General features: G+C 54.2%; 6 protein-coding genes; 2 read left to right on the forward strand and 4 right to left on the reverse strand.

Annotated features, from left to right (window-relative positions):
* Positions 1-76: 76 nt before the first annotated feature.
* On the forward strand, positions 77-634 carry CHC_T00001786001 (hypothetical protein). Its single transcript, XM_005712700.1, has one exon. It carries the CDS (start codon positions 77-79, stop codon positions 632-634), a length of 558 nt encoding a protein of 185 aa, XP_005712757.1.
* A 465-nt stretch (positions 635-1,099) lies between these two features.
* Positions 1,100-1,213, reverse strand: CHC_T00001787001 (hypothetical protein). Its single transcript, XM_005712701.1, has one exon. It carries the CDS (start codon positions 1,211-1,213, stop codon positions 1,100-1,102), a length of 114 nt encoding a protein of 37 aa, XP_005712758.1.
* Positions 1,214-1,265: 52 nt separating this feature from the next.
* CHC_T00001788001 (hypothetical protein) lies at positions 1,266-2,235 on the reverse strand. XM_005712702.1 is given in 2 exon segments: positions 1,266-1,413; positions 1,414-2,235. The coding sequence occupies 1 exon segment, from the start codon at positions 2,233-2,235 to the stop codon at positions 1,414-1,416; it is 822 nt and encodes a 273-aa protein (XP_005712759.1). The 3' UTR covers positions 1,266-1,413.
* A 254-nt stretch (positions 2,236-2,489) lies between these two features.
* On the forward strand, positions 2,490-3,233 carry CHC_T00001789001 (hypothetical protein). The gene has a single exon (XM_005712703.1). The coding sequence runs from the start codon at positions 2,490-2,492 to the stop codon at positions 3,231-3,233; it is 744 nt and encodes a 247-aa protein (XP_005712760.1).
* Positions 3,234-3,253: 20 nt separating this feature from the next.
* On the reverse strand, positions 3,254-5,166 carry CHC_T00008618001 (Cyclin-dependent kinase C-1, CDKC-1). The gene is made up of 5 exons (XM_005712704.1): positions 5,042-5,166; positions 4,844-4,925; positions 4,125-4,751; positions 3,763-4,088; positions 3,254-3,452 (listed from the first exon to the last, which is right to left on the reverse strand). Exons 1-5 carry the CDS (start codon positions 5,164-5,166, stop codon positions 3,254-3,256), a joined length of 1,359 nt encoding a protein of 452 aa, XP_005712761.1.
* A 256-nt stretch (positions 5,167-5,422) lies between these two features.
* Positions 5,423-6,676, reverse strand: CHC_T00001790001 (hypothetical protein). XM_005712705.1 is given in 6 exon segments: positions 5,423-5,855; positions 5,856-5,903; positions 5,993-6,043; positions 6,160-6,268; positions 6,371-6,525; positions 6,526-6,676. 4 exon segments carry the CDS (start codon positions 6,523-6,525, stop codon positions 5,856-5,858), a joined length of 363 nt encoding a protein of 120 aa, XP_005712762.1. The 5' UTR covers positions 6,526-6,676; the 3' UTR covers positions 5,423-5,855.
* Between the last annotated feature and the right edge of the window lie 10,286 nt (positions 6,677-16,962).

A 16,962-nucleotide genomic window follows, 5' to 3' on the forward strand; every position in this document is an offset into this window, starting at 1 on the left:
GGGCGACTTGCCTGTGGATCGCCAGGTCGCGGATGGGCTGCTGGATAACTCGGATGCGGACGCGAGGTTTGTGAGGATGAGTAGCGATATGGACGCGGCGGAGCACTCGATCGAGATGCACCTGCCGTACGTGCGCCATGTCTTCCGCGACGTGCACGTCAAGGTCGTGCCCGTTGTCGTCGGCAGCCTGAGTGAGGAGAAGGAGCGCAGTTTTGGGCGCCTGTTTTCAACCTGGCTGGGCGATGGCGAGTCGTTCTTTGTCATTTCGAGCGATTTTTGTCACTGGGGTACCCGCTTCAGGTACACCACTGTGGATAGGCGCAGCGAGTTCATCTGGCAGGGCATCCAGCGCCTGGATCGGGACGGTATGGACGCGATTGAGAGCGGCAGCCATTCGGCGTTTTGCAATTACCAGACCCGCACGGACAACACCATCTGCGGGAAGCATCCCATCGGTTTGCTGCTTACCGCCCTGTCCTACTGCTCTAAGCACTCGGGCCACAACTTTTCCATCCGCTTTGTCAGATATGAGCAAAGCTCCAAATGCCTCACCACGTCCGACTCGAGCGTCAGCTACGCCAGCGCCCTAGTCCAGACCACGGGCTCGCCCACGCGCAACAGTAGACGCGCATGACCAGCCCCCTCTTTTTTGTGTTTCCAAAAGACCATACCCAAGGGTACGGTACCCTGGGTACCCTTAGGGTACCGTACGTCGCCCCAGTTGCATGCAGTTTGTCAAAACCGCCCAGCAACTCTGTCCCTCTCCCTCTCCCTGATCCCCCCCCCCCCCCATCCTCCCCTCCCACCCTTCAAAAAAACACAAAAAAACACAAACGTTAACGTTGTCCGCAAAGTGGGGAAAACACGCGTTTTTAGGAGTTCGATCAAATTTTCTGGCAGAAGTATTTGCCCTTTTTTTTATACAAAACTCACAGGACCTGCAAGTAAGTTTTACGTGAGTTTTGACAGCCTCTGTAGCACTTCGGCCTCCAACCGCACCCTTTACACAACGTCACGCACACGCCGCCAACCTCTTTCAAAGGCAAATATGGACTCCTCGTCTGCCTCTAACGCGCACAAAGAAACTCAGTCACCGGCCTTACTGGTTGCGGCTGTACAAAAAGCCACGTGAGGATGGGTTGAACCTGAACCACCTTCCAGGTTGATGATGACATCGAGAAGGCCTGCTACGTACGGCTTGTGAAAAACTCATGGTTGATAGATTTCCAGTTTTATAATTTACTTTGCGACGCACCAGTTTTGGATTCTGCAACCAAAAACACGCCTTTACTTTGCGGACAACGTAATTTTACTTTTCTTTTTGCACGCTCGTACGATAGCTCTTCCAACCTTCCCGCCTTCTAAACCCAGCATCAAGAAAGAAATAAAAAACTATTAAATTCCATGCCCCCTTCAAAACCAGACGCCGTTCCATCTCTTTTCGCCCGCTCGTTCTTTCTTCCACGCGGGTTCGACTTTAGCTGTGATGGACGGCATCTCGTACACCTGGTACAGATTCTCGGCGACCTTGATCCTGATCTTGAGGCCCGCCTGCCCATTGGACGGAAACGGCCCCGGCACGGGCGGCCGCGAAGGCTCGGGGCGGAAGCCGGCTGGCAGCCCCTTCATCACGCCAATGAAGCCGTTGACGTAGCCGCCGTGCCCCATGCAAAGCTGCGCCGGAATCGGCTTTCCGGGCGCGGTCGAGCCCGACACCGTGCTGGTGGAGCAGCCGTCCCAGTGCTTGCGCATGATGGCGAGCCTGTTGAAGTTGTCGTTCCGCTGGTAAGTGCCCTCGAACACGAAGCGCGGCACAAAGTCCATGCCGAACTTTCGCTCGTACTCCGCGCAGTCCACGTACGAGTCGATCTCGGCGTCGTAGCCCTCGTTGATCAGCTTCTGCACGTGGAAGGACACCTCCTCCTGGGACACGGGGCCCCGTCCGAGAAAGTGCTTGCAGTTCAGCTCAACGAAACGGTAGGGTCCAGAGCGCTCGAAGAAGCGCTTCCGGTAGGCCTCGGACTTGCCCATGGCGCGCACTAGCTCGCGCACGGAGAGGTTGTTCAGCTTGAAGTCAGACTCCGCGACGGCAAGCCCGTCGCGCTCCGACTCCATCAGATAGGCGTTGCCGAAGACGTGCTTGTAGCACATGTGGATAACTTGCGCCTTGGTCGAGACCGCGACGTCAGCAAGGGAGCCGGCGCATTCCGGCATGTCGATCGAGGAAAAAGCCATGCGCACGCGGGCGGGGGCCGGGGCGCGGCGGGTCTGGGGAGAGCATTTAGAGGGGAGAGGGGCCCCAGAGAGGAAGGTGGAGGCGGTGGTGGGAGGAACGAATGCCATGGTGGGACGAGATGGCGAGGATGCAGGGCGGAGCTCTGGGACGGGAGGAGGAAGACGTAGTGACGGAGCGGTGGCAGAGAAGATGGAGGCGGGAAACCCCCTAAACCCTACTTGTGGGGGGGAGGTACGGTACCCTTGGGTACTGCATGGATGAACGACTGGATGAGAACGGAGATGAGAAATCTGCAGCTCGTGTGATCTCCACGTGTTCAAGTGTACACTACGACACGTGTGTAAATTATCAACACGGGTACACGTTGCACTGCGGACGGATCGGATCCGTGATCCGGTTTGAGGATGGTGGACATTTGTGGGAATGGATCTTGTCGTCTGACATCAGACAAGGGGAGACTGTCTTCTGTAATGCCCAACGACGTACAGTAGTGAGAGCCACAGTACCAGCTGATGCGGACGTCAACGAGATAGAGTTTCCACCTCGCTCTCAACCCCAACGGATGGATACCCCGTCGGCGGGTAACTTGTCAACTCCACCACCCTCAACCACTCTCAACACCGCTGCCGCAACACGCCCTCCACACCCCCGCAAAAATGTCCCCAACCACTGGCGGAGTAGCGCCCCCCCGTGCGTTGACCGTGCTGCGTCTGAAGCGTCCCCGCAGCGCCACGCCCTTCTCCTCGTTGCACGTGTCGCTGCCGTTACACAAGCGTCCGCCATCTCTGGCCCCGCTGTTCTCTGCGCTCTCGCTTTCTGCGCCGCACATCCGCTTCCGCCGCCTCGCCGCGGAGCGTGCCCGCGAGGCGCTGCAGCAGCCCGGCGTCACGATCGTCGATGTGGGGCCGGACGTCGTGCGCAGGGGGGTCAAGAGGAGGATGGAGGCGGGGGAAGGGGGGAGGAAGAGCGCCCGCATGGAGGAAGGCATGCTTTGTAATGGAATCCCTATGGCGAGGGTCACCGTGGATGAGGAGGACGTGTATGTCCGGGAAGGCGACGTGATTGGGGAAGACGAAGAGGGAGAGGGAAAGGGAAAGCAGAAGGAATTCGATGATCCAAGTAGCGATAGCGAGATGGCCTACGTGCGTGCGGAGGATTTAACCGAGTTTGTGTTTCACGAGGAGCACAGCGAAGAGGAGTGCGACGAGGAGGACGACTTGGATGGCGAAAGCGTTGATTATCCGAGCACCCCGGAGACCGTCAGCGAGGGGGAGAGCGAGGAGTGGTTTGAGGAGAGCCGCCCGTTTGGCATTGTGCCGAGGGCGGTGCAGCACACGGAATATGTCCAATTTGAGAGCGATGAGGATGCCGAATATGATGGCGAGGGGTAGGGGGATGAGGGGGAAGATAGTTGAAGGAGGCGTGGCTTGCGTTGACGTCCTGCATCAACTTATTCCTGACGCCTTGATGCTGATTGATTTACTTTTCCTTGCGTGGCGGTGTCGAGTCGTCATCGACTGCTGGACGGCTTGTGCAACGAGTAATCTCGACTGGAGCCACGCGACCTGCTGCGTTCCTGAGCGCGCTCGCGATCGCGGGAGGTCATGTTGTGTCGTGCCATATGCGACGCCTGGCGTCTTCTCTTCGCCTGGAATTCGTGTGTCGACTGCGCATGCTTTGGCAACTCGTCCTTGCGGCACGCGTAAGGCTCCTCCTGGAACCATCGATGACTGAGTGCGTCTGTCGCGCTGATGCGTCGCGCGGGGTCCAGCTGGAGCATGTCGGTGAGAAGGTCGATCACCGTGGGGGACACAGATGTGGAGCTGTGCGCAGCCAGCCTCTTGAAAGCGCGCTCCAGCTTGGAAGGATATACCATTGTCTCGGAGACGTTGCGCGACTGGGGGAGGTCGCGCCAGCCGGGCCATACTTTTTCGTTGGGGGAGCCCATGACTTGGAAGATGAGGTCCAGTTGCTCAGCCTCGGCCTTGCCAGGGAAGAGGGGCTTGCGGGTCAGGAGCTCGGCGAGGAGGCAGCCGACGGACCACATGTCGACGCTGGGGCCGTACATGTTGGCACCGAGGAGGAGCTCAGGTGGACGGTACCAGAGGGTGATGACGTGGTTTGTGTAGCGGCGGCCGGCTTCACCGTAGGAGCGGGCGAGGCCAAAGTCGGCGATCTTTAGATTGCCGTTGTTATCGATAAGCAGATTGGAGCCCTTGATGTCGCGGTGCAGTACTTCGTGGCGGTGGCAGTATTCCAGGCCGCTCAGGAGCTGCGACATATAGCATTTGACCTGGGCTTCCGTGAAGCGCACGGTGGGCGTATCCATGAGGCCTGTGAGGTCGTGGTCCATGTACTCGAATACCATGTAAATACTGCCTTTTGGTTTCTTGGGGTCGTGGCGGGCATCGGTGCTCGTCGTGCCCTTGCCGGTGACGATTTCTTTCAGGTTTACGATGTTTTCGTGGTGCAGCGTTTTTAGGAGCTTGATCTCGCGGATGGCCGTCAGTGGGAACTAGGCGACAAGAGAGAGTGCAAGTTGAGACGAGGGTCAGTCAGTCGGCGCTTCTTGACGTGGAGCGGTCCGGTGGAACGCACGCTACTTACCCCTTCGCGTTCATTGTCCATGCGCACCCGCTTCAGTGCGACGGTCTCGTTTGTGAATTTATCCTTCGCGCTCCACACTTGCCTGCGAAAACGAGATAGGAAGCGCATAAATAAATGAGCAATGCGTCAGAGTGGATGTCTCTTCCGTGCGCCGCAAGGGTGCCTTCCGCAAGAGGCATGCCCAAGACAAAAACTTACCCATACGTCCCCTCGCCAACTTGCTCAACTTGTTGAAAGTGGGAGACGTCGCGTGAAACCCATTTGCGCCTCCGCCGCGACAGCGGCATGATGGTCGGGCGCGGTTTAAGTGGCACGTCAGACATAGGCTCTTCGCTCTCTTCCACAGGAGAGAGGGTGGACGGCACAGCTGTTTGCGGGTCGTCGGCGTGGTGTTCGAGGGCGCAGGGGTTGGGTTGGAGGGGTTGAGATGATGTCAGATGGGCTGTTGCACCGAGGGGTCGGGGCTTGTGAAGTGATTTTGTGATGGTGAACAGCACGTGCTGCTGCTCTTTGTATCTGACGGGGTGGGGTCGGTGGTGCACATGTAGCTGAAAGAGGCGGTGTGCCAAAAAAGAATTGAAATCGATAACAATTTTGGTGCGATGCAGAATATCACGCTTTTGTCTGGAGCCAGAATGCAGAGCTCTCGTCGCGAGTCTGAGACCGTGAGAGCAGACCGGCCTGTGATTGTTGGCCACCACGACAATTCCCTGCCCGCCTGCTCATTTTGCTGCGACCGCTGCGCTACAACCTACCTATCCTAATGCCCTTAACATCCGGTCAGTTCTGTGGCTGCTGGTTGGCATGAATGTAGGGGCATGTGCGCGACGGAAAGCGCACTTGTTTGCTCTTGCACCAAAACATATGCAACTAACTGTCCCAAGGGAAATTTACGGCAGCATCTATTCAAGTTGCAATGCCACGGAGAGACGTGCAGAAGAGTTATATCATGCACCCGTAACCGACAGTAATCTAATCTTTTTTTCTCGTTCGGATGAATCCACACCGAGTCTTAAGCTTCACTTTTCCTTTGATCCACCTTCTTCATGCTTTTCAATTCCTACGAAACAGATAGCAGAAGCCATTCTTGTCAACAAATAATCGATACTCGCTGGTCCTTCGCTATGCCGTGAACGCAGTTACACGTACCAGCAAGAATTTATCCACTTTGTAGCTCTGATTTGGGTGCGATGCCGAAATCTTACGTGTCCAAACAGGGGATGCACAGGAGCAAGTTAGAGAGTGTGAACAAATCTTGCTGATTGCCGACAATTCAAACGGCATCCCAGACTATGTAATAGTGCTGTAAAACTCACGTATTTCCACCCGTGGTACTGCTTACAAGAAACGCAGCGGACCTCCACAATGGTATGGGTTCCCGTCATCAGCTCCCGTTCAGCCGGTTCTCCAAGAGTAATATTCACGCTAAATTGATATTAAAGTTGTGCAGAAAAGTTGGAGAAACGTGTTAGTATTCAGACCCCTCCCAGCACCATAGACGCACAGTGAAGGTAGCAGTAGACGCACACATTACTGAACAGGTACGCGCGTCCATGTTTTCCCTGAAAACCTTTGCTCACCACATCTTCGGCGGAAGCCAAGTGTGTCCCGCAGGAGGCGCATGTATGCAGAATGTCTCCCTCGAGAACTTCCGTCGATGCACTGCCTTGGGTGGCCGTCATTTAAGCAGCTGTTCCTGGTAGTTAACGCAGATTCGATAGAACGAAGCCCTCAAGAAGACGGCTTGGCACTTTGAGATTGGATCTTGAAGATATTATAAAGACAATTTTGTGAACGTCCAGTTGTAGAGATGTACACCCCAACTCAACTGAACTGCCACTTTCAGTACAAGAGCATTCTTCTCCTCATAGTCGTTTTTAGTACATATCGAAATACTGGAAACCACCAGAAACAAGCACTTTTGCAACCCGACTGGGGGAGTTCTAGCTCACCACCGCTTTGCCTCTGTCGATCATGAAGCAACAGTACATGTGCAGCATTTTAAGTATATTTAACACTGAGCCTGGTCTGAAGCTCATATAAAACCTCCTCAACTGCTCTCTCTGTTGAGATTTATCGGCAACCATTGGCAAGGCGAAATCCAATAGTCTTTTCCTCTGGTACATGAACTACCATCTTGTACGGAAGTTTACCCCATGCGAGACCAGACTATATTGACCTTATCACTGTGCTATTTACACTCCCGTCCCATACAACGCGTAAGTTGCGAGAGTCATCGGTTTTTGAGTATCCGTCGGATGTCTCACTTGGCCAATGATCTTTACAATTAGACGCTGGGCCTTTTGATGACAGAAAAGATATCTGAGCTGGTTCCTCAATACCTCTCAGCTTTTATTTTACGTAGGCGCAAAATCAAGTAATTTGCATACGCTAGCCTTCTTGAAAAATGTTAGCTGTGCAGCGGAAGCAAGTAGTCAAACCAGGTCATGGCCAAAGCAAGAGTCCTTGGGTGGCAACCAAGATTTGATCGTTGTCAGAGCATGTTCGAAGCTGCAGAAACAGGTGATGTCAAAGGAAACTAATATGTAGACAAAATAAAAAGAGACCCAAAGACCCAAAAAAAGCTACACTCGGTAACAGGATTTAGTCTGGGGGAAAAATTAGTGGAGAAAATTGCATAGTACGAAATTAGAATGGCCTACATTAATATCAGTTCGCCATGGATTAACTTTATTTAAAGACAGGGCGGTGTCCCACAGTACAGTACTGCTGTGGCTCGTCCCGAGCCACAGTCACTTCCGAGAAAACCTTTTACCTCCCTCCGGTGGGAGGTCAGGCGGCGAGAAGCGCAAGAGTCCACTTGGCTCTCTCTCGAGCATCCACCCCCCCCCCCCCCCCCCCCCCCATCCCTTTGCCCCTCTACCCTTATCTCTGCCCTACGAGCCCCTATCAAACCGAGACAGCGCGCCTTTCCCTTCGAAGGTCGTCCAAACGAAACCCCGCCCGCTTGTCTTCTCCCCGCCGCGATCGAATCGCAACGCGTGCGCTTCCCTTTCTGTGCAGCACGAAATGCCAGGCTTACACGCGCATTCCTGACATTCGTTCCTTTTCCTCTTCTCTTTGCACTACTCTGGCATTTCGGAATACGGTCCCCTTGCCTGCGTCTCGAGTGTAACATGCGCTGGCTCCCGCCTCGCGTCGGGTCGATAGGTGGGCTGCAGTCCCCGTCCAGCTCATCTGAGTCCGGGACACATCCGCGTCCCTCCTGCTGCGAATCGCAAACCTTGAGCACGGCAGGTGGGAGGTCTTCAGATTTTGTCCAGCATGGGGCGCTGCGGCCCCCAAGCTTGACCTTGAGACATTTAACAACTCGTCCGCTTTCGTCACGGCCTAGACGTTCTCCGCGGATCTTTCCGATCAGGCGGAGGCTGTCGGGGAATACCTCTTCCCGAGGATCACCCGTTTCCAGTGAATTTGCGAATATCCGTCGCATTCTATTTGCGTGCGCTCGAGCAGGGCGTCCGCCGACTTCTGACTCAAAAAGGTAGCTAGTGCTAGACAAAATACTTCTGACAGCGTAGAGTCCCAACCACGGGCGAGCCAACTTGTTCTTTTCCAGACTCACCAAGTCTGGTGACCAGACGAGAATGCGATCTCCCTCCTTTAAATATACACCGAAGACCTTCCTATCATAGTGCCTCGCTGAGGCGTCCCGTTCGCGCATTTCTCGGGAGAGAAGCGCGGCATACAAGTCTGGCAAATGGCTGGGCAAGTCATATGGCTCCCCCGTAATAAGTTTGGCCTCATGCGGCCCCACGCTATGAATGGCTCTATCCCAAATATTTCACGATATGGACTCATTCCAGTCGCCCGATTCACACCAGAATTGTACCTGAAACATGCCAGCGAAACGTGGAGCTCCCAGTCGTCCTGACCTGTGCTCACAAAGCACGACAGATCCTGCACGAGTGTCCTGTTGAAGCGCTTCACGCACCCGTTTGCCTGCGGGTGGAATGCGGAAGTGACTACCCGCTTCACCCCGAGCTGGTCCGCCATACGCTCCACGACCTTGCCAATAAAATTTGGGCCACGGTCCGACAGCAAGCACTCCATGGGTCCAAAACCAGACATCCATCCGTCCAGGATTGCTTTGGCTACCGTCTGCGCCCGCTCGTCTGGGATTGGGACTGCCTTGGTGAAGCGTGGAAACGTGTCGACGACGACCAAAACCTTCACATTTCCTGCAGTAATCCTGGGAGTAATAGTCTGCACGTCTATAGCCACTTAGGCAAAGCGCCGCTTCGGATGGTAAACGTGCATGCGGGCGTTCCTCGCCGGTCGCGGGACCTTGGCGCTTGCGCACGGTACGCACCCGTCCAGCTTCGCGCGTACATCACGGCGCCAACCCGGCCACCAATATGATCTCCGAATACGCTCGCATGTACGACTCATGCCGTAGTGTCCAGTGAGGTGCGAGCCGTGCGCGAACTGTAGGACAGCAGGCACCATCGATTCTGGTACCACCGCACAAGGTCCTCCCTGACCTTGCATGCACACGATGCCGTCCTCGTCCAAAAAGAAACGACCTTGCCCCCCTTCTCCATCCGCTGCGACAGTGTCTCACATTCTTTCCTGCTGAGCTTGTCTTAGCTCTGCAGTACCAGGACCTCCCCTAGCGTTCTCGAAACCCCAACTACCCTCACATGCTTACGACGACCTCCATCGGCGGCGGAAACATCAATCTCCTTGAAACATCGTTGGCACAAGGGTTTCTCCACCGAGTCCCTGCTCAGCACATCTGGTACAGTCATCCTCAATCCAGGTACGTACCGCACGCAAAATTCGTAGTCCTGAATGTCAACCATCCAGCGTGCAAGTCGTCCACGGGGGTCCTTCAGGCTCATGAGCCACTTAAGGGACAAGTGATCCGTTTCAATAACCAGATCCTTCTCCCCATGCAGGTAACACCTCCACTTATTAAGTCCGTGCACTATTGCCAAACAGTCGCGTTCCGTCACAGTGTATTTTACCTCCGCGTCTGTGAGCTTCCGACTCGTGACCGCGATCGGTCGCCATAGCCCGCTGCGGCATTGCTGTAGCAACACCCCTCCGGTGCCGTATCCACTTGCATCGGTCAACAAGCGCTTGGGCGCTCCTCGGCGCGGCGATACCAGGAGCTCGGGCGAGCTAAGGGCGTTCTTGATTTCCATCCACGCCCGTTGCTGGTCCTTACCCCATCTTTTATCCCAATCCGGGATAATTAGTCGCCTTCCTGGTTTCTTACGTTTGTTGAATCCGGTGCCCTTCAGTACCGCATACAGTGGTCGAGCAAGCTCCGCGAAGTGGTCCACGAACTGAGCAAAGTAATTTGCAGCCCGAGGAAACGCATCAGATCCTCTCCATTCTGGGGCATAGCCAGGTCCTTTATCGCCTGCACGTGGATGTCGGATGGAGTCATGCCGCCTGGTGAGATTTTGTGTCCCAGGACCTCGACCTTCTGAACCCCAAAGTTGCACTTGCTCAGCTTCAGCCTTGCACCAGCCTTGAGAAACGTGTCCAGAACCGATCGAAGAGAGTCCAAATGCACCTCTGCATTACATGTCCCTAGACTTATATCGTCCATAAAAGCCGAAACGTCGCGCCCCTTTCGCCCCCCCCCCAATATTGCGTTGACTATCCTCTGGAAGACGGCTGGAGAGTGCTTCAGACCTTGCGGGAACCTCACATATCTGAGTAATCCGATCACTGTGCGGATCGCCGTGAAATCACGAGAGTCTTCCGCGAGCTCAACTCGGAAAAACCCGTCCTTGAGGTCGAAAGTAGAGAAGATGCTCTTCGTGCCCATCCAGTCTAGCGTCGCTCTCACATCCTCCATAGGGTATGAGTCGGATACGGTTACCGAATTGAGTCCTCTAAAATCTGATGATATCCGCGTCGAGCCATCTTTCTGACGTACGAATACATTGCAGGCCGCCCACGGCGACTGAGCATGCTCAACTACTCCCATGCGGAGGAGCTTCTCCATGGCGTCCTTTTCCAGGTCTTCTTCCTTGGGGGACCGCCTCCGGACTGGGCAGCTGACTGGCTGTGCGCCGGTGGTGAGCTTGACCAAGTGGGTCACTCCACGTATGCGTCCAAGGCCTTTGAAAATCTCTCTGCAATCCCATAGCACTAACCGAAGCCGTTCCTGCATGTTCACGTCGTCGTGGAACTGAGAAAGATCCATTTCCCTTATAGTGTCGTCTACGTCCGCATCACTAATGGCGCCGGCCATTTCCAGTTCGGAGCGGGCTACATGGCAGTGTGACACCCTCCCTTTTACCGAGCGTCCATCCACCCTGATTTTTCCACGCATAGTAGCGAGGTTCAGGATAAGTCCATGCTGTCGCCAGAATCTGCTGCCAAGCAGTACACCGGAGGGAGGCTTAGACGATACTCTCACAGGTTCCGTGAATTCCTCTCCCCACAGCATGAAGTTGAGTGTGCCTTGGCCGCAGACTTCCATCTCGTGTCCATCGGCTGCGAATGCCGACGAATTTTCCTTCTCCCAGGTGCCGCCGTGCTGCTCAAACCATCCCCGGTCCACCCAGATCGAGCGGGCTCCGGTATCCAGTGGCACCCAGACCGCATCCGTGCCGACGCCGACACGCACAATCACATCCTCCTTTGACCTTGGGTTGCTACCGACGCATCGACAGATGCGTTCCGAACGGTAGTGACCAAGCCCTCCGCTCGCCGCTAGTTCTGTCGGGACTGATGCGCCACGCGGCTGGAGGCGCCGCCCGCCCCTTTCCCCGACCCATCCATTTTGGGAGACTGCAGCTTCTTCCCTTTGGTCGGGCACGCACCCGCCATATGCCCCTTCTTCCCACATCGGTAGCAAATGACGTTTGAAAAGCGGTCTTCGTCGTGCGTCCTTCTGTCTTCGTCCCGAACGAGAGCAGTCTGCTCGTGTCCCGGGATATCTTCACCCTCGCAAGTTTCGTTCACGCGCTCCCCCGTGTTCCTGGACAGAAAGGCGTCCCTCCGGCGAGGTCCCGTAATCATGGACACCCTCGCCGTCACCTCGTCGAAGGATCCTGGGATTGCTAGAGCAAGGTTCTTCATGCCACTTGAAAATGCCTGAATGAACCTGTCCAGCATGGCATCATCCGACACTTGCGCGGGGAGTGCCAGAGCAGATGCCCTCAGACGGATGGCAAATTATTCTATACTCTCCTTGGCTTCGCACCACGACATATTATTAAATCGAAGGCGCAACGATCTCCTGTGGCTTGCATTGCACAACCTCCCCTCCAGCATTTCCCAGAGCTCCCCCGCGTCAGCGTCCAAATACTCTGCTGCCACTGACTCGTAAATCGCGAGTGCACTTCCCGAGAAAACACAAGGAAGCAAGCGGCGATATGTTCCCTTCTGGACGGGAAAGTTCTGGCACAAGCGTTTCCAGGCCTTCTTTGCGGCGAAAAAATTTGTAGTGCAATGTGCCTGGCAGGCCGCGAACACAGTCCGACGGTCAAACAAAAAGAACAAAAACAACAACAGCAACAACCACTGCCGATGGCACGCGCTACGGAGCGTTCGATACTCCCTTTCCCCTTGTGTGGGCTTGCGGTCCACGGTAGCTCAACTCCGACGGGGGGGTTAAGGGAAGATACCCGGCCCGGGAGGATAATGGTGGTAGAGACTTGCGAAGACTTGAGTGCTCGGCGAGTGCGGGTTGGGCTCGTCTACGGGAATTTTACCGCGGTTCGCTGGGTTGTAAGGCCAATGCTCGACGAGCGTCTTCAACACCTTGGGTATAATTCAAGGTCTTCGACGGGGGCTTGTTCAGCACTACCCGACGGGATCGTAACCGGGTAGTACCGCTACTACCGACGTGTTGCCCGATGGCTAAAAACACCTTCACTAGCGCGATCGCGATCGCAGTAGGCGGTACCAACTCTGTCTTATACAGTAAGACCTTCGACGGAGGTGTCGTTACAACAGCCTTCCTACGGAACTTGAAACAGTAGCAGCGCTACACAACGTGTTGCCCTATCGATAAAACACCTACACCGGATCGATCGCAACCGACTCCGATGGAACCAACACACTTAAGGGAAAAATAGATGTAGAGATAGAAAAGGATAGGGGAATAAAGAAAAAAGAAATGGGACCTCCGAGCGCTGAAGGATGCCGTAGGCTTATGCAAAAGGGAGCGTTTTGGTAGAGACGAACTTCGACCAAGGCGACATTCAACTCCGGCAACTCGGGTTCGATTGGGAAATAAAGGAAAAAGGAAGGGGACCCCCGAGCGCTGAAGGATGCCGTAGGCTTAGGTAAAAGGGAGCGTCTCGGTAGAGACGGACTTCGACCAAGGCGACATTCATCTCCGGCAACTCGGGTTGTCTTTATTGACTTGGTCGGACAAAGGGCTAAGTTATATAGAGCCCCGCCGGGGCGAGTACAGTAGCTCCCGCCGCTAGATTCTAGATCTAATTAGTAAATAAATTAAATAATTAAAATAATCGTGCGCTTCGTCGCACACGTGTGTCCCCCAAACCCGGACTACAGTATCCAATCTTTTTCCTTTTTCACGTTTTTTCACCCCCCTTTTTAGGTGCGTACGCACCTAAAAAGATGGTAATTTTGTAGTGCATTACGTAATGCACTACAAAATTACCATCGCCAGGCTTTCTCACGGAAATGGCCTCCAGGGCTTTAGAGTAGATCTTAAAGACGTTGTGCGGACCTAGTGTGTGCTTGACACAATTGCCTACCCCTGAATTTCCACGCTCACTTTGATCTGGATTGCTGGCATGACCTGCACCTATCGATCCCTGCTCGTCTTTGTCGGCGGTATCGTCGGCGGCCCTCTTTGCGCCCCGCAATCCAGTCTCCAACGCGATCCCGAGGTTCGTTACAGCGCTTCCCATCTCTACAATTGCCGTAGTGTTACGGCTCATGTGGCTGAGGATATCGTCTATGACGTCTTTGAACGACGCCAGAACTTTCAACATGTCATCCTCGCTGTGCATATTCTTCGCACGATCTTGCTTCTCCCCTGATCCGACGGCCTCTTGAGTATCAAATTCGACGCGACGACGCATCGGGTCACGGGTCATCGCAGGTGTCACAGGGCTCGTAGCGTTCGTGCCCTCGCCGGCAATCTCTCCCGGCTCCATCTTCGTCTTACGGTCGCTCGACTCTTGCGTTGCGGCCCTTTCCCCTCTTTCCGTTTTCGAAGGGTTGGCTTCGCAAGCTCGTTAGAAAAACTAACAAATTTGTTATGTTGTGGCTCGTCCCGAGCCACAGTCACTTCCGAGAAAATCTTTTACCTCCCTCCGGTGGGAGGTCAGGCGGCGAGAAGCGCAAGAGTCCACTTGTGCTCTCTCTCCAGCATCCACCCGATGCCCTCCTCCCCCCCCCATCCCTTTGCCCCTCTACCCTTATCTCTGCCCTACGAGCCCCTATCAAACCGAGACAGCGCGCCTTTCCCTTCGAAGGTCGTCCAAACGAAAACCCGCCCGCTTGTCTTCTCCCTGCCGCGATCGAATCGCAACGCGTGCGCTTCCCCTTCTGTGCAGCACGAAATGCCAGCTGGCATTTAGCCTAGGCTTACACGCACATTCCTGACAGTACAGTATGTATCAGTTTGGTGACTTTTGCCGAAATATGGGCCAATCCATTTTCCCCGGACTGTACAGTTGTCGAATGGGCCCTCGAGGCGTGATTGGATATGTCCATGGTATGAGGCTATCGAGGGCCTATGATAGAGCAGTGGTGAGGAGAGTTGACCTCTCCAAGCGCAAGCAAAAGATTCGGCACCAGCGGGGTGGATGCTCCTCCTCCCACCATTGTTTATTGCGGAGCACTATCCTTTAAGTATGCGGATTAGACGACCGTTCCGTAGAGTAAATGCAAGGACACATATGAATTGATAATATGCAATGGGCACTACAGACGCAAGGGCACAATGTAGGTGCGACTAAGTGTATTCACGTCGAGCATGATTCACAACAGTATATATAGTATAGTGGGGTACCCAAATTAGAGTAGGCCACGCTATTTTATGTTCTGAGGTACCGAAAATAGGCCTGTTAATTAGTCTAGCCCATACTTAATCTTGTTATCGGTGTAGTGCCGATTGATTTTTCAATTACGTACTGTACCCTTGGGTACCCTTCCCTAAAAGGTTAATTCCGGACACGGGGTAATTTCGGACAGAAGAAAACTTGACCACCGAAATGTCTGGGATGCCAATAAAAGCAAATAGATATGAAACAAGTGCCCTCCTCTGGTTGACTGTACCCGACGGGTATTTGAACCAACGATTAATTCCCACAATGCCCGCCCATTTCGAAACGCTCTGTCTTCGATGTGCATTCTTCTCCCCGATACAGTAGTATCTCGCAGGGCATAACACAATCCTACGTCCTTCAACCTCAGCTCCTGCGATCCTCACAGGAGCAAAGCGCACATTATGACCTTGTCCATGCGCAAGCAAAACAAGCTCCTCAAGTACCGAGAAAGCCGCGACAAAGCGCGAAAAGAAGGGAAAGCCGCTGCTGTAAAATTGCTCACCTCAACTCAACTTTCTTTGCGAAAAATTGCCGCTGCCACAGGATTGAGCAAGACAGTGGTTGGGAAAATAAAAGAACTACTTCGAACAGAAGATGCACAGGCTATAGAAAAACAAGTAATGGCCAATCGCATGCAGGGTAGGCCAACAATTCTGACTGAAGAGGAAGAAGCCATGATTGCTGAAAGAACAGTATTTGCTGCTAGTCGAGGATATGCCGCCGACATTGATGGCATAAAAAGAATAATGGGGCATGTCGCAGCAGATGGAAGACAGGGTTGGAAGAACGGTGTGTCTTCTGATGACGCCGTGCGTTCGTTTAGAGCCCGGCATAGGGAAGCAACGTACCGAAACTGTGAGAACAAGGATTGTGCAAAATTGAAAGGAGAGAACTACGGCCATGTTAAAGGTTTTTTTGAGATTCTTCAAACTGTAGAGAAGAAAAATCCAGGTATGCTATCTGATGGTGACCGCATATGGAACGTCGATGAAACGTCCGTTGATGCCACGTTTGGTAAGAGGAGAAAAGTTTTTGGCTCATGTAACACTCATCATGGTGGATTTGTTGCGTCGTCAAAAACGCAAGGCATTTCAAAGCATGTTACTGCAGTCGTAGCTGTTTCTGGATCCGGAAGGAAAGCGCCTCCCTTTATCGTGGCAGGGAAGCATGTGATGTCAAATTGGTTTGAACCGCTGCCAAAGATATACAAGAAAAGTAGCGCTGTCTACGACAAGTATCAGGAAAATGGACGGTTTCCTGATGGAGCACTTGACCGTAGAGGTTATGTTAGCGAGGAGGCGTAAGAAAGAAGAGGAAGCCCGTGCGGCTGATGAGCGAAAAATCAAACGCCGGGCAGCTGTGCAGGCGGAGCGCAAGAGATTGACTGATGAAAAAAAGAGGAAGATTGCTGATGCGTGTAGTATAACGACGGACGCGCGCGCGGGGAGATTATTATCCGTGCGGCCGTGCACGGTGTACACGTGGGCGGGTGTGCCCACGTGTAGGGAGCGCGCTCGTGCCGAGTGGTCGTAATCTGGCGTACGTGTACAGTAGTGCACGTGTCGGCCAAGCGGTAGTTCGCTAGTATTACGCGTGTACGCTAGCACACGTGGCATCCATGCGGTAGTCTGTAAGCAGCGCGTGTGTACAGTAGTACACACGTGTACCTGCAGCGTCCGCGCGTTAATTACGAATTGAGGCGCTAGTTTTTTTAATGGCGTACAGTACCTGATATGCACTAGGCGGCAGGAACTGTATACTGGGACAGGTGTCCGAGGCGTCCCGCTGAGGGGTTAAGACCTGGCACCCGTCCCCACCAGTAAACTGGGGCAAGCTCGCCCCCGTCCCTTTTGCGCGTACGTACGTCCGTTTTCGGTTGTCCGTCGCGCGCGCTGGCTTCTAACCCGTTACCAGTCGCTCCCGTTCACGCACCACGGGGCCACTGCGCGTAACCGGCCAGTGAGCCACTCCCTTTTCGCGAGCTCGTCCGATCGGTTCAATTGGCGCGTCGCGTCTGCGCCGCGTGCTCCCTCGCTAAAGGCTCCGCCTCTCACCCAACCCAGGGCGGAGAGGAGTTATCCCACATTTGGTACTCTT

The sequence above is a fragment of the Chondrus crispus genome, genomic scaffold (assembly GCF_000350225.1).
Source record: "Chondrus crispus Stackhouse genomic scaffold, scaffold_113, whole genome shotgun sequence".
Lineage (NCBI taxonomy): Eukaryota > Rhodophyta > Florideophyceae > Gigartinales > Gigartinaceae > Chondrus > Chondrus crispus.